This window comes from Thunnus albacares, chromosome 20 (assembly GCF_914725855.1).
Source record: "Thunnus albacares chromosome 20, fThuAlb1.1, whole genome shotgun sequence".
In the NCBI taxonomy this organism is placed as follows: Eukaryota; Metazoa; Chordata; class Actinopteri; order Scombriformes; family Scombridae; genus Thunnus; species Thunnus albacares.
In genome coordinates, this window is record NC_058125.1 from 4343060 (window position 1) to 4360750 (window position 17691).

General features: G+C 38.8%; 1 protein-coding gene across 13 annotated transcripts in view; it reads left to right on the forward strand.

Annotated features, from left to right (window-relative positions):
- myocd (myocardin) overlaps nt 1–17691 on the forward strand; it is a 164207-nt gene that overhangs the window by 93709 nt on the left and 52807 nt on the right. For 12 of the 13 annotated variants that reach the window (XM_044338789.1, XM_044338797.1, XM_044338799.1 and 9 more), the window contains one exon: nt 6356–6577. In XM_044338789.1, coding sequence (XP_044194724.1) covers nt 6412–6577 — 166 coding nt within the window. In that variant the 5' untranslated portion in view covers nt 6356–6411. Of the gene's footprint in view, nt 1–4274; nt 4468–6355; nt 6578–17691 lie in introns of those variants that run through there. The other variant, XM_044338795.1, reaches the window with a different exon arrangement.

The following is a 17691-nucleotide window of genomic DNA, read 5'->3' on the forward strand; positions in this document are numbered from 1 at the left end:
ATTCCGCTCAGAAAGTGGAAGCTAGTGAGCCAGGGCAACTAGTTCCCACTTGGAAAGGGGAGGCTAATTAGCTTAGCTTGCTAAGGTTAGTACTGATCCCCATTAATGTCAAGTGTTGGGCAAGTTAGTTGGAAAATGTAATCACTTACACATTACATATTACTTCTTAAAAATTACTCAACAGCAAAAGGAATTAGTTACATCACTCGTTACTTTTGTTACTTATGTCAAAGGTGCTTTTACCAGGGTCGTCAACTTTGGGTACCAGGCTGCAGTGAGATTTTGATGCCATGCACTTAATCACGTGCACATATTTGGACTCAAATGTGGTGGGAGCGGGAGTATAGGTCGAAGATTTAAGGATACGGTCTAACTATACCACAATAGTAGACATACACTAATCCAATAAAGGGCACACAGGTTCGTTCACTAATGAAAGTCAAAGATGTGTTGTTCCCGATATCCAAACTACAACGTTTATTTGAATGCTCACAACTTAAAAGGCAATAACAACGGTTTACACACACACACACACACACAGCCAAATATGTACATGAGTGTTCTTAACTATTTTTTCATGGGTGCTGCACTGGTAGGACAGACGGCTGCACTAACCATGAAGTAAATCTGCCAACTAATTTGTCATATCATGACGTACAATATGTAATGCAGCTAATACAATCTGACTTTAAAATAGGCTTACCTTAAAGCTAGGGTATCTAATGTGTTTTAGAAGCATTATTGTTATATTTGTTGAAATTCTCTGTACATCCCAACAGCAATCAATAAATCAAATGAAAAGCCAGTATCTGTGACTGTTGCAGGCCTGTAATAATCTTATTAATCTTGTTCTTTGATTTGTTAGTGGGATGTTACATTTGAATAGATTGTGCCTTTGAAAATATTAATCAGAACAGCAATTAATCTAGATACAGCTTCCTTACCAGTTTTCCTACTTTGAATCTGTTCATGTCTCTCTGTCAGATGACGCCTGGGTGGCCTCTGTGTTTCTCTTTCCTCCTTAAACTTTCTCTTTCAATCTTTTTGAAAGTTCTTTACTTTCTTCTTGTTTTACTTTCAACACCATTACTCATACTCTGAAAATATAAAAAGCATTCCTTTAAAAATTTGAGTGAGCATAAAGCAGAACTGTAACTTGTAAACTGGATGGTTAAAACACTAATGTCAATTTAAAAAACATAAGCTCCACATTTTGCTGAAGAGTTTTTGCTAGCTACTTACTTTGTGGTCCTACTTACTCTGATTCATTCGTCTGTCTCATGAAAGCAGCTCCAGTCTGCTTGCTAGCTTCAGCACGGAGGGTTTATTTGATTAAAACACCCGTGTAGCAGGAGTGGGCGGTGGCTTGTTGGTCACCCCTTGTTAACAGTAATAGCTGTTTCCGTGTCTCATACAAGGATAAAATGTTGAAACGGAAAACAAAACGAGCGCTCCTAGAAGATACATCAGAAGCTGCGGTAGAAATCTGGTCTGAGCCTTTGACAGCTATAAAGGGATGTCTGCGTAAATGCTTTTTCAGAATTTGAGAGGTGGCTAATGGCCTTTATGTGCGTTTAGTCTCCATTACAGCCCTGTGTATAACTGTAAAAAAAATAATTTGCGTAGTTTAACCATCACTCTATACCAAAAAGACTCTGGCTATTCATCTCTGTTGCTGTCGCAGTGTTTTGGCGTGAGAATAGTTTGGGCAGCGAGAGAGCGTAAGACTGAAGGTGAAATCATGTGTCACACGCCAGAAGCGTGAGAGTTGGCAACCCTGCTTTTAAACAACTTCAAAGCCTCCACATCCACAAATTATGTCTTTGGTATTTAACATGCTCAAGCAGCCAGACTACAGTTTAGAGGTATTTACTGACCATCAACAGCTAGCTTAACGTTAGCTCCAGTGACAGTATGAAGATTATTCTCACACCCCCCAACTCTGAACTAAACCAGCTGATTCCTGAATGTAGTGTTGACAGTGCATAACATTAACATGTAAATAAGACAACTTTGGAGCTAACTGGTGTCAAACGTCTCCTCTTTTGGTGGCAGCTAACAGCATCCCCACACCTTCGGCCACTTCAAGCTAGCATGAACAGTAGCAGCCAAAACTTTGGACGAACTATCTTGTTCAAGTGAATAGGAAGGTGTGTCCAAACTTTTGACTGGTACTATAACTACAAGCATTGTCAGTACCAAAGATTCTCACCCTGTGGTGAACGCTAGTGTGGGGAACACTATCACTTCAGAAATATAGAAAACTTGGTCATTTTTGGTAATTACAGTTTTGATGTAAAAACAAACACATCAGATTTACTGATTTCTAAGCTTTTGTGAGTTGTAACATTAATTGATATATTGAAAGTGGAAAAATTAGTTTGTCACCACACATATTTTCATCTCACATTGCTAAATCACTAACAAAACCTACAACACAGGGTCTTGAAGTGTGGCATCAGACACGAAAGCTCTGTAAGTAATAACTTAAACACTGCCAGGCAATAAAGATTAACATCCCACCATGCAGAGGATATAGCGGGGTCGTAAACATCCAGAGGCAAGTGACTTGTCTACCTTTCTAGTCACTTCTTAATCTGTGGGTCATTAGAGAGAAGGGCAGATAATATATGAGCATTTGGCCGGGGCTGAGCGAATCGATAAGAGGACAACTGTTAAGTGGGACTTCCTATCGGCTCATCTTGATGGAGCTCCAAGTGCCACGTGTCTTGGCTCTTATTGTGTTGACACAGAGATACAGGCCACCATTCACTCCACACTGCCTCAGATAGCATCAGACTATAACCTGGCTCTTTTGAAGACAGCCTTGTTTTCCTTTTTTCTTTTTTTATATCCACACTTTTCCCCTCAGCCTTTCAGTAAATGGGCATTTGTCTTCAGTCAATCTTGTGTCGTAAAAACATGGATTCACTGATAACTTATCATGGTTTGAGCTAATATGAAACATGATGTTGAACTTGGGCGTCACTGTTGTCCACCCATCGTTGAGACAGTGTTTTCCTCTGCCTATCTCCACCTATTCCTTGTGGGGGTTGTCACCGTGGTATAAATTGTCAGAGTGGGCCCTATCTGTCTCTGGGTGGGCTTTTAAGCCAGGCCCATCAGTTAAGGCTTCATTAAAGAGGTTCCTCCTGATGCTGCATGGAGGAGTCTCAGTCTCCTCCAGCCTTTTAACAGACTATGATTTACTGTAACTGTTGTCTTGTTTCTGAGGTAAATGCACGGGTTTGTTATTGTTTGCCCCGACTGATGTTTATGTACGATATAGCGTGCAAACCCTTTTTGTCCCTTTAACCACACCACATGTAATCTGTGTGTCAAGATATGGGCTGAGTGGACGCAGTGTCTTCAATATCATTTCCCAGAAGAGGTGAGTCAAATCCTAGAGAACTGCCAGGGCATGCATTCCATTTTTACAACAGAACATGCCACATAAATATATTTGTTTGAAATTCATGTCCTGCAAGTCTTACAGATAACTGAGGGCTTTCAGGTGATAACACCCTCTTTGGCAGCCATGTTGAAGGGCTTTGGCACGGGTGACTCTCAAGGAACAGCTACGACCTGCAAAGAGGGGGTCATGTGATCGACAAACAGTTTTCAGTAGCCTTGCTAGCTTTTCTACTTTTACTGTACACAGTAAAGATTGTTAATCAACCTGATGTGTTTCTTTATTCCTTTACTTCTATTTAGTTAGGACAAATTGCGATTCGATTTTTAAAAATGGTGACCATGAGAGAAACAAACTTAACACTTGTACCAGCTAACCTTCCTCCAAAATATGACATATTCACTAAGACTATTCATGCAAACATTTGGACATAGACCTTAAAGGATTGCTTCAGTATTACGTTAACCTATTTTCCAATTACTGTATCAGAGTTCTACTAACAGAACTTTCCCTCAAATACATATGTATGTGGGTCTGTCGCCCAGCAAAACACTTCCGCAAATACTGTTCAAAATGTCTGTCCAGAGAAATATCAGATATTAAAGAGGACACAGCTAAATGCCACTGCAGGAAAAACATAATTTTCTACAATGAATTTCTACTGAAATGTGTCTCTTGTAACATTTTTCCCACAGTCCGTGTGGTCAAGATAACATTTTAATGGCTCGCACAGTGGTCAGTCGGTAGTAAACATGCTAGCGGATTAGCTTGCTAGCAGTAGCTTGGCTAACCCTGTTGGTAACAAGAGCTTCCCATGGCAACACAGACTACTAAACAGCTGGTTCTTAGATTGTACACAGTTGAACAGAGATGTTTGATCTCCCTACTGGTTTTGACCAAAGAATGTCGGAAAACATGGATGTAGCATTTGTGATGTCATTCACTTTTCTGAAAGGAAGTTTCAGATCCCAGATTTTGGTTTACCACCATCTTGGCAACTACTGGAGTCGGACATCACAAATGTGGGCAGATACCCAGGTACCCTGCTGAGTTGGGTGAGTCACATTTGGCCCGTATAGACCTACTGTATGTCTGCCAGATTTGGATAGGTTTCGGGTTAGTTCACACAATTTGGGCTGAGAACCAGCTCCAGTTAGCAGCTCTCAGGCTGGCCAGCTTTGGGACAGTGGAATCAGCACACTTTGGCTAAATCTTGTGTATCATTCATCATGAGTCAGGCAAACAGGCCTGTCATATTCAGGTTGCTCGGGTGGAGCTGAGGAGGGATGAATCTGTATTAGCTTCCAGGCCCAAGTTAATATTGTCCTTGGTTAGCCTGCTGTTTAGTTGACTGTCCAAAAGAAATGAATTGAACTCACTCTTGTCAAGCTACAGCTACATGCTGCAATATATTGAAGTAAATCTCCAGAATACTTTTTAACTCGATGCTAAAAGGACTGAGTTGTGCTTTCTAACTGTAGTATATACTCTATACACTAATGCAATGTGCTTCTGGAAATACAGCTTCCTCTGCTTATCTAGGAATACTGTGAATTGACAAAAAGTTGTCTATGTAAGTGGAGGTGAAGATTCTTAGCTGTAGGATTAAAGAAGACACACATTTCAAAGCAAATGATTTACCTCTTCATACCTACTTCTGCCACACAACAAAGCAACTTTTTCTCCTAAAAATGATGTATGTAATGTCATCAGGGTTATATCAGCTTAGATTTGGAGACATTTTTTTTTATTAGAAAACCTGCATTACAAACTGGGGGCATGAAGTTTGAAAGAAATGGGCATTTACCAAGCAGGGAGCAAAAGATGGATTTGAGTTGCATTATGGGAAGTGTAGGTTCCAGTGTTTTTTTTAGAGCTTAAACCATACCAGAGAGTACAAGTCAGGACATCTCAGCCTCTGCTGTTTCTATTTAGACTGAAAGTTTTTACTCTGTTTCTAGTCTGGCTGACACAGAGCCTGTATGCAGAAGTGACTTATAGAAGATTTACGATGCAACTGCTAAGCTTTTATGTTTGTAAGAAGGCAATATGAAGTAACTTTAATTCTCCTCTGCTTCACAATAGCAACAAGCACAGAAAGATCTCAGTTGACCTAGAATGCCTTCTGCTTGTTTCGTTAATCTAAGCACTTATAAATCTTTGATGCTTACACACTAACTTTGACAATATCCCAACCCACTGAAGCAGCTTTTGTGAAAACTTGCTATTTTTATAAGGCGTTACATACATGCATGAGAGTTTTATTGTCCTGTGAATATATGAGCAGTTCTCCAAACAGAGCTTATTAAAGAAAACAGAAATGTATGTTTGTGGTGCCCTATGGTGTTGGCCTCCGGAGATGATGTAGTGTATGGAGGGTAGACGGGCTGCACAGAGGACTTGGCTCGTCTGGGACCTGAGTAAGAGGCTCATTTTTCACATCGACACCTTGTGGGGGCTCTCTAAGCTACTGAATCCACAGAGTAGATGTGTTTAATATTTGTTCAGGAGGTAGGAAGGTCTGCACTTTGTAAATTGTGTAAATTGATAAGTTGGCAGCAGCAGAGGATAGTGGCGGCTGATGGGGAGATGCATCACCGAGGTTGAAAGTGGGCTTAAAGCTCTGTAAACAAACCGGCACGCGCTCCGCCGTCTGCCTGAGCTGAGATGGACCTCTGAAAAGAAACAATACAAAATCTGGAACTTGTGTTGTATTCTGCAAACACTAACATGGGCTATAATCCAGCCCCGTGCACCGCCGAGGATTTTTAAAATGCAAACATTCAAATGGGTGTTTGCTGTGTCTTTCATGCTAGTTCAAACTCAATTAATGTCTTCTCTCAAACTGTTACAGCTGACTGAGGTTGTAGTCAGAGTCAAGTGGCCTCACTGTGATGTGCACAAAGTATGCTCTTTGATTGTGTCTCTCTCTCTCTTTGAAAGGGGAGTTGAGGTGACCCGAGAAGAGATGTGGTCTAAAGGGGAGTGAAGTGTGGGCCATGAATGCAGTGAAATGCTCTGAGGTCTGCGCCAACGGTTCAGAGGACAGACAGTGTCCTGGACACCTGCAGAGGGCTGTACAGGGTCATGGAGACGCCGGACAGCTGACGGAGACGGGGAACCACGTATTGAAGAAGCAGTTACCATCAACAGAGGGCGAGAATGGTGAGCTCAGATGATATTTATTCTCCATGTTCTTCAGCCTTCATTTGAATTTCTTCTTCTTTCACTGTGATGTTTGAGCTCCACTGTGCAGAATGATGTACGTGCAGAGTTTGTTTTCACGTTCATCTGCTGAAGGAGGAACGTTTCTCTGTGCTCACCTTAAATCTGAGTTTAAGGCGTGTTACTACGAGCGTGATTTGTGACATCACAGCTAGTTTGGAGCCAATCGTGGTACAGTAGGCAGCTTACACAAGAGTGATGTGGAACCTTGAAGCCTCCAGTGCACAAACACTGAGAATGGACTTTATAGAGAAGAAGGAGACATCGTGTGTCCAGCAGTAAGACTTGTGAAAAATATTTGCATATTTATAGATTCTTGATTTTTCATTGGAAAGGAAGGAGTAGATGTCATTTTTAACTAGTTTATGGAACTATTTTGTGGAAAATTTTGTGGAAATAAATATTCCAAGCAGATTGTTTTTATATCTAAAAACATGTCTGTAGGGGATCTTTAAAGGCCCTAAAACATATTTTATCATTTGGCTTCTTATAATGAGTGAGGGGCTCCTACATGAACGCACTATTTTTTTTGAGAACAGTTTTGTTTATGTGTATGTGTTTCCGCCCTTGGATGGATCTTGGATGAACGTTGGATGGAAGTGTTGCCAGACACTGTCAGGGTCCATTCAGACTCAATACACTTCTGCCTTAAAACAATGCAGGAGGCTACACTGGATTTGTTTATTACTGGTGAGACAATGAAATACAATCCAGGAAGTCCAGTTGGAGCTACAGATGAATGGATTAATTAAAGGATATCAAGATTTGAAACCAAGCTTTCAGAGTTTGAAAGCATACATTTTAAATCAGAGTTTAAACCTCTGCACACTGAGTTAAGTAATCAATCTTACTTCTATCATTTTCCTGTGATTTAAAAAAACAACACCAAATATTACTAAAGTAAAAATTTTTTTTTTTCAATCAAAGTCCACTTCCTGTTGGCTCTGGTGACTCCTGAGCAAATCCAATGAAAAAGGAGGCAGCGTTGGAGTAAACACCATCCACCTTTTTAAAAATAATTTTACAAACCTTTTAACAATTTAGTTTTTGTGTTTCAAATGACAAATCTACATTTAAATATATATAATTAACATGTTTTCTGTCTCCAGAACATAGTATCTCAAACTCATTTTTTATTATATAGCTCATTTTAACATGTTAATATATTCTATTCTTTTTGTCATAAACATAAATATAATGACAAGTAATAAAACAATACAAAATAACCGCATAATGCAAATAACAAATGTAAATACACCAACAGACTTTGCTGATTTTCTCAGTAATTATCATCTAACTACATGTTATCATGTAATTAGATCAACATTTTTCTATGGGTGTCTCTAAGGAAAGCAGTCATTTGTATCTGGAAATAAGTACATCAATGCTGTTTTTAAAAGTCTTGGTTGTGAAGTTTAAATAAGCTGCACTGTTGCAGGTCCGGACTTTGCAGAACTGAAAATTCAAGGCTTGTGTTAAATCAAATCAAGTTAACTCAATACGTAAAAAGAAAACCATAAGCTTCTTGCTGCTTCCACTACAGTGAACATACAGTGCATACACAAGTGCTTATCTACTGACTGGCTTCTGACCAAACAGCAAAACATTCACAGAGTCAAGGACACTAATGGTAAGCGTCAAATGATTGATGACATTGTGTTAATCAAAATAGCAGAAAGTAAAACACAAACAAGCTCACCTCAATTTTATACCAGCATTGTTTTTTTATTATCTTTAGAAACTTTGGAAAATTGCATAAAGAGGTTTTTTTTTTTTTTAAAGACCGATCACATGCATCATCTCAGCCAACAGGCATACAGCAGGTAAACAGGTAAGTATGCAAGTCACACGTCTCTGCCAACAAAAGTCCCCGGGCCAGATAAAACAGGCTTGTTTGAACATTTTATTAAAGCCATCTGATGATTAATCCATGCTGAAATATCTCTGCTTTTCAGCTTCACAGCCCAAATCAACCTGGCTTAAATGCCACTCGCATCACAGGGCTGAAGGTGAAAGTATCCGAAGAATCCTGTGATTTAAATCGGTATTTTTAGACTGATGTATCCCTGCGGACTATCCGAATAGTGAGAGCAACACAGCATTTCCCTCTGCACTCCTAGACCCTACAAAGTTTTCCATGATGTCATTTGCGGCGCGGGAGTGAAAGTAATTGAAGAGGCAGATGAACATAAACTGGAATCTCCTCAAATTCAGCCATTCATTTCATCCCCTTATTCTTCAAATCAGCCTCCAGACAGGAGGGACAAGAGAAACAAAACAACCGAGGAGCCGAGTCTGTGGCTCCTCATGTTCCTGCCAAAGACTTGATGACAGACTCCACACTCAAATAACAGATAAGACTGTAACTGACATAGTGACCTTTGCTTCATTTACTGGTTGCGAATACAACAGTAGAAACATCCTGTTCAAACCTTCAAACAGCTCATTAAGTTAATAAAAAGTTGTGATTTTAGTGCTGGTTACCAGAGAAGAATGATACTGGATTCTTCAGGACCAATATTGACTTGAAGAGTTTTATAGAAAAAAAAGTCCCCATATATCAACAGCATATTTTATGTGTTTATGTTTAAAAAAAAAAAAAAAATAGATACCAAATAAAGGGACTGTGTAAAAATTATTGGCATGGGGAGCCAACTGTCCCTAGCCAGTGAGGGAAACTTTAACCCCACAATATCATATAGAAATCCAAGCTGTGAAAAAATGAAAGGCCTCCCAAAACGTCCTGACTACCCTCCCTTAAGCAAAAAGAAAAAAGCACAAATCCCTCCCCCTTTTCTGACCCCTCCCCCCTGTTTCCTCCTAATCATTTCCAAACAATCCCTAACATCAACAAAGACTTTTTATAATCCCCTAAATCTGGTTATTAAAGAGTTATGATAAACAATAAATAAAAAATTAACTTTGATGCAAATTAAATTACCGGTAGTATCGTCATCAACTATAAACAACAACACAAAAATATATATATATTAAGAGTTGAGAGAAGGAAATTAAGATTGAAATATGTAGCAACAAAAAAACAACTAAATGTGTTTGCTGTAGCTACTGTTGAGAATATTAAAGTCTGGGAATTTAGCTGAGTTTAGAAACTTGGGTGTTTTACAGTTAAAACTTACAAATGATCTCTGTCCAGTGAAAAACACATATCTCCAATTTGGTTTTTTTTTAGATAAACAGAAAGAGAAAATTATCCTTCATCTTAAGCTAAACAGGCCAGTTAAAGCATTTAAAAACTCCTCAGACTATCTGAAAAATACACAGCACAAAGCTGAAAAGAGGACTATTTTCTTTTCTCATGAATAGCTGACACTTTGGAGATACATGGTTTTCATTGGACAGCAATGTAATAGTGGTTATTTTAAAGGTTGATTTTCCATACTTTTAGAATCAATATATTTAAATTGAACTACTTTTAAACAAACATAAACACATGATAAATCAATGATTCATTCATTCATAATTTCCCAGAACTGTACTGACAGTGTGGAAAGAAGATATAAACTAAATTAGACCCTCATGTTGTGAATTATAACTTACAGACAATATTTTAAAATATTAAGTGAAGTCAAATGTGAATCCAAAATAGTTAAAAAAATAAACTATTATTTCATCCATCACAACCACATGAAATAGGTCATGTGAATTTAGAATTTGTACAGCTTTGATGTTTGGTGTCTAGACTCTGACCTCATCACTCCCCACAAGGAAACAACAAGCTCAGCGCAGCAGGGAGTGGGGAGTGATGATAGTATGTAGGCTCAGAGCCTGCAGGTGGATGCAGGGTGGAGGTGGAGGGGGTTTATGACATGTTGTATCAACAGTAGCAGCTTCAGCAGGTGAGCGCTGTGGCAGCGGGCATGGCAGCACATGAGTGAGCAAAGCGCACTGCTCAGGTTCACCACCATAACCAAAAGGATACATTAGATCTACTGTATGTTGCAGTGAGATGAGAAGGTCATGTGATAGTAGATGTGGACTGCCTGAACTAGTTTGCAGGCTTAAACTTCAATCAAAACCGCCTTTTCAAAACATATCTTGAGCATTTCTGTACTTCTTTGTTGCTTGTTGGCCTACATATGCACTGGTGTGATGTAGCTGCGATAAGCCAAACAGTTTTTTTAACACCAGCCTTTGTGCTGCCATCCTTGGAACAAAGTGATCAGATATAATGTGGAGAAACACCAGTAGGAACCCTGCATGTAAACAGAACATTCAGAGCCTTCACAAAGTGTGTACGTGTCTTTATGTGTGTGAGTGAGATAAAGGGAGGATGGAGGGTAAGTTCACACTGAACACAGACAAGTTTCAGGTTTGGCTCTTTGCCAGAACTAAATGTTGAGAGCTGGTGTCTCATCACAGTGACATTTTCTCTCTGTGCTGCTTCAAATCAATGATCCTTATAACAGTAGTTACCATAGTGTTATAACTTTGGAATAAACTGCCTCATTTGAGAGCCAAATGACTGAAATTTGCAAAGGGCTTGAGATTTATTAGTTATGGTTCTCTTTAGCCTCTTTAGCTTTTAGCCTTTGTTACTTATGATAATGATAACGCATCTCCTCTATAAGATTCCTAAAGCTTTTTAAGAGTCCACATGATGGCATCATTAACACAAGTTTGCCATCAGAGGTGTTACTGGTGTACTGCTGCCTACTTACACTTTCAAGGTCTGCTCCCTCTGATGTTTTGTTATTTTTCCATGTTCATGTCCTATTTCAGAGACTGTGAAGAATGATTTTCAGTAAAAAAAAAAAAAAAAGGATAATGTTTATTACTGTAAGCCTCTTACTGTACCATCATAGGAAAAATCAGGTGTAGAGAAACATGTTTGCACTTTTATTCTTGATTTAAAATCTTGCTAAGGCTCATTGATCAGTTAAGTGATCGCATTTTGGTATCAAACTTTTTTAATGAACAAAGCCAGTAAACACGCAATCAGGCTTCACTGGCCTCACATCACAGATGTTGATTGGGTAGCGTTCCGGTTACTCATTTGCAAAGTGGACCAACATCACTATAACTCCTCTCTGGGTTTAACATGAAAACACAGATTTACCTGATACAAATCTGGGCAACGCTCTTCTCATTTAGTAAAATAAGATGGTGGGTAAGAAGGTTGTTTGGCAGCTCAGAACTCTCTAACACCTGCAGAAAAAAAAACAGCTCTTATGGCCCTAGTCTGGCTTTTCGTGCAGCACCTTTTTCCCTGCGAGCCGAGTGGATTCCACACTGATTTGATGGTGGCCGGAGTTAGAGAGATTACTCTCATCTGGAGGAGATTAGTCAGTGATGCTGATAGACATGATCAGCCCAACACTTCATCATTTCATGCAGTTTAACATCGGCTCTGCACAGCTCACTTGTTTATGTAGCGCTGTGCCCCTAAACTGACTGATTCATTTTCATCAGAGGAAATTAACTTCGCTTACTGATTATAGACAATCATGCATTGCGCAACAGCTTTAACTCCAAGCCTGTGGTTAAAATTTGAACTTTTAGTTCAGTAGAAAAAAAAATACTTTAAATGAATGTAATGAACAGATATTACTCCAGACATGATAAGAACTGCCTGTTCTGTAAATAGTAGTCTGGTTACAGAAAGACAAGAAAAATGTTTACCTTACTATCCTCGTCTTAGAAAAGCGTTTTCTGCAGACGTGCCAGACATTCTATCTTAACCACGATCAGCATAAAACCTCAACACCATAACAAAAACCAGCGTTTTTTTGCATTAGGCAACAGGTGGAATGTGTGCCGATGCATTTTCCCTGCTGTTGTTTTTAGCTCCTAATTCATCCGTGAAATTACTCACATGTTCATTCATCATCCAAGCGAAGCCGAGAGCAACAGGCCTCGAGACGAGAATCAGTTGATGGATAGAACATTTCTGAGGGCAAATATTACCTCAGTGCACACGGGCAGTAAACAGATTTATTATTTATCAAACCAGTCTGTGTGACGTGATGAAAAACCAAATGGGAGAGCATGAAATAAATACTTGTATTCAAGGGGAAAGTTAAAAAATATATAAACCCAGAGAGTGTGTTTGTAGTGCCGACCCAAGTTTGTAATTGGTTTCATATTTAGTTGTACTACAGTAAAACTTATTGAAAGGTATACCAGGGTTCTGTGAGCTCAGACACATAAATAAATCTTTGTTACAAAAATGCCGCGTGCCTTACCATGCCAAGCACTCTGTTGACTGGACATTGATCGGTGATTTTTTTTTTTTTTCTTTTGTTGTAAGCTTTGAAATATTCGCCTGCCTCGGCCAACTGCTGTTCACCTATCTGGAATGTACAGTTAAAATTGCTTTGCAGCTAATATAAATACAGGCCACGGCTGTTGTAGTGCAGAGAGATGGCAGGCCCTTGTGTGGAGTGTGAGCAACTCTTAGTCACAGGCTCTTCCAGTGAAGTAAAAGGTGGTCATGTTGGCTTTTATGTTGATAAATCTGCAAGCGTGTGTGTGTGTTCCGCTCCTGCCCTCGATCACTGACAAGTAATTAAGAAGATGAGGTCACCATTGAGAACACACCACTGTGTTTGAGATCCTCGATGACAAACCGGCTGCTCCTTGGCCACTCACACCTCCCAGAGAGCATTTACTGTACATCAATTCTCTGTTCATGGAGCCCCAAAGTGCCCAGTATTAAATAGATAAGTAACTATTAAATAGATAATCACATGCATAGATTGTGTAATATGTAGAAATAATTTGTGAAATAATTTAAGAAATAAATAAAACCCAACACATTATGAAATCATTCTTTTTTTCCTGTTAACTTACTTTTATTGGCGTTTATTTAAATTTCATTGTAGATTTTTTTCTTTTTCAAAAATCTGTTTTTATGGATTGTATCATTTTCCCCAATGACTCTTCAATTTCATGTCACATTTTATGTTATAATGTCACTTTTCATAACAGTGGTGTTGTCACCACCCCCTGCCTCTCTTATAGCGGCTATAATCAATATTTTTATATTACCAATGGATCACATGATTTCTTGCATGTGAAAGGGGTCACCCTTAGTAATGACCCCACAGAACATTATTACCCCACTCCGCAGTTCCCCTTTGGTTCTATGGAGCTTTATAGTGACTTTCAGCTCATTGTTATGGTCTTCCAGCCTGCAACTGTTATGGTTCACTGTCATCACTCTTATAGCATCATTTTAGGCCGCAGCAGGCAGCTGTGTTTAGCGAAAAAGCTCTCAAAACCTACTTTACACTACCTGCCAAGCACCACACAGCAGACAGACAACATTAGCGGCCAGCAGGTAAAGAGGCGTGTGAAGTTGATGGAGACTAAGACAGAGCTGAATGAGTATTGCACTTTCATCCTTCAGGTGGCCAGAGACTCGAATATAAAACTGATTATATATAATTAAAGCACTTTATCTGCTGGATGTTTAAATAAGCAATTGTTTGCCATATCAACTGAGAAGGCAATAATATGTCATTGTTGTGTTCGTAGCTTGTTTCTGCTGTTCTCCTAAATCAATTCAGCCTTTTGCAACGTAAGCAAGCAAGCTCAACAATTGCTACCAAATTTATCCAGTTAGCTCCTGTAGACAGACACGGTGACAGTCTTTCTCTATGGTCGCTCTAGCTAACAGGAGCTAGCTCACAACCCAGCCAGGCTACTTAGCTGGCTAGGTAAGTGACGTGTACAGCCATGTTCAGCTAAATGTTAAGAGGTTAAAGGTTAGTCACTGTGTCCGTGTGCTGTTCAGTTACAACTGCAGCCTCTAGTTGATTCAGAATTACTTTGGCATAGTTGTCGCCATAGTTGTTAGCAGTTGTCAGGCTTGTTTTAAAAGAGGCTGAGCACATGTGATTGGCTAAAAAGTGATACGATATTGACTGTTGACAACTTCTCAATCAAGTGACATAAAAGAAAAAGTAACCTTTAAAAAAGTGCATTTTCAAATAAGAATATCTATAATGAAAAAAACGAACAGTGAAATTCATAATAAGTGTCAAGGTTTAATAATTTCTTAAATTATTGGTTCATTTATATATTTTACGCAATTTATTCCTTTGATTATTTATTTTGTAATTACTTATTAATTTATTTAATATTGAACACTTTGGGGCTCCATATTTAGGCAGCAGGAGAAATGACATTGTATTATCTCATCGGCTGACTCACAGTTGGACAGTTTTCGGGTGAGGGGAATAGATCTTATTATGATTTCATGGCTTCTATTATTATGAAAAGGATTTTCAGATTTGAAGCTACTGTCCACTGGAAACAAAAACTCAGCTGGGCGGCTATTAAACTTTCCGTGATTGTCACTAATATACGCTGTGGATATGAGCAAGGACAAAAGTAATATAGAGGGAATTAAAGGCTTACTTCAGAAGCTTTCATTCAAAGTTTTCATTATTTGTTAGAGTCTTCACGAAGGCAAGCAATTAAAGGAGTGTCCTCTATTATCTGTCACCACAGATACCAGCCGTATTTATTATAAAAGCTTTAAAAGCTTCCCTGGAATTAATGTAGATACAGTAACATACACACACACTGAAGGAGACAGAGAAAAGAAAGAGTATACAGTTTATCATATAGACTATACGTTCTCAGCGGTATCAGTAATCAGTGCAGTACCACATGATTTAGCACTCTTAAGTTAAGAACAACACTGACAGTGATCTAATCTGTTGTCCTCTGCAATTATTCATTCATCAGCTGTTAGCCCTAAAGATAAAGACAGTCTAGGATTATCTATCTCCCCTTAACTCCGGAAAAGATTAGGTCATTGCATCCACCGGGCTATTTTTAGAGCTCTTTAACGGTGGCATATTACACAAAACGCTTCGAAATTCAATTAAGAAACCACTCGGCCACAATGACCTGAAAATAACCCAGAGTTATTCTAAAACAAAGGCTCTGCCGACAAGCCGCTGTGCCGCCTCACATGTGGTTTGGAAACAGGAGTGCTTAAAACCACAGATTCTTAGGGGCTGCGGAGATTAATGAAGAGTTTCTTTTTCCAGGTGTTGTATTGTGGATACAAGAGCTTTGGGCGATGAATTTTTACCAAGGAGAGAAATCCTCACGGTAGAAATGAAAACAGTAACACAATATACAGCTTTGATCCGGCTCACGGCTCAGATGCGAGAGCAGGAGCGCATTCCAGACTTTAGAGAAAGGAAGCAAGAAAAGACAGCTCTGGATCATTCTCAGATATCGATCACATGTACATCGTTTATGTGAATGGGGGCTGGGGCGATTCAATGCCATATATTCCCACAGGAGCTATTTGAGTGTAGGGAAAAGTTTTACTGGTTTTCACAACCGTTTCCCCTTAAAACCTTTTAATAACACTGTCTGACACCCTGACATAAATATCAATAAAAGAGACATCTTAGACCATCCTGTAATTCTTTATGTTTTGGTCTGTCACCATCAGCATTTCTAGAGGCTGTAAGTCATCTGCTATTGCTTTCATTGGCACTGCTTAAAGCTGCCACATACGTTTTAGATTTTTATGTAAAATTACACTCAGCCCACATTAGTTTTCATCTTAAATGACAAAGTGAAACTGCAACTGTGAAAAGTAGCTAATTAATTTGTCATACCGGCACACATTTAAGAATAATCATTACAAAGTGCAAACTAATCAGATTCAATTTACAGTGCTGCATCCAGCAAAGCTGAACTTTTACTAATTTCACTCTTTAGTATAAAGTAGAAGTGTGACTCCAGTTGTGAATTTGGGATCTGGAACCAGGATAATGGTAGATGCCAAAATTGTAGTGTAGCAGTCAGCCAGATGACTCAGTAATGTCTGTTATACAAGAAAATCTGCCTAAAATTTGCTAATATTAGCCACCATAAGCTACTGGTCATACCAAAAGCCCTGAGTGTATTGAACTGAACAATGTGTTGTATTGCTTATGAATTCAACTTTTTGTTTGTAAAAAGGTGTTATCTCTTCTTTTAAAAGCTACATAGTCTTACTTTAATGTGCCCTCAGCCAACAAAACCTTAAGATCTCAACTGCATCTTTCTGAATAGTTTTGTTGCAAATGTTGAAAGCTGAATCCATGTACTGCAGATTCAAAAAGGGTCTTAAAACTGGGTTCAGATTCAATAAAATTCTCTCAAACCCCAACCCTACACAGAAATAACATACCAAGGTACACCTGATCTTTTAAATGTTAAATTTATTTGACAGCAATAAGTATACATTTCTCTTAGTTTACTATCCCACTATCACTATGTTTAAACATTTTAAATCACGTGTCAATTTGGTGAAGGGTGCGTGATGACTTATGAAGGACTCAAAGCACAAAATTTAGGACTTGACTTGAGGATTGGGGACTTGACTGTCTAGACTTAGGACTTGACACGAAATGTAACTGTCTTGATTTGGTACTTTGTAGCCAAGACTAGAGATTTGTGACTATAATGAAATTGTCCCATCTCTTGACATTAAACTTTTCACCTTTCAGTGCCATTTGCAGCTGTTGAAGTGAAAAAACGCAGACTACATCTTTGTTTTTGTTGAACATACCTGTTTAACTGCAATCACAGTTCATGAAAATATCACATTAAAGCCTTTCTGCTCATGTGTTATTGCGCTCTTCAAATACAACCAATAACCCAAATAACACACAAATGAAAAAAAAAAAGAATTTGGATCAGCCAAGTACAATAGGTCCTGCTTCTAATAACTGTAATTCCAGTCATGTATCAAGGTACACAATACCAGCAGAGGAGGGTTGCATGCAAGGTGAAATCATTCTCTGCTCTGTTCCACCTTGCTCTCTCAACCATCCTCATGTGTTGTGAATAATAAAAAAGAAGAATTCATTTTACGGTTTTACTAGTCAGCAACCCAGGTATGCATTTGTCAAAATAGAGGGAAAGTTAGAACCATATGTTAATTTGAATGGGAGGCACCTGGTTGTTATTAGGGCCATGCCGCGGATGATAGAAACACACACTGGGCTGTATTCAGGGAGAACACAATGGACAGGACAACACTGACTCAAATCAGAACAAAAACATTTATAAGATCT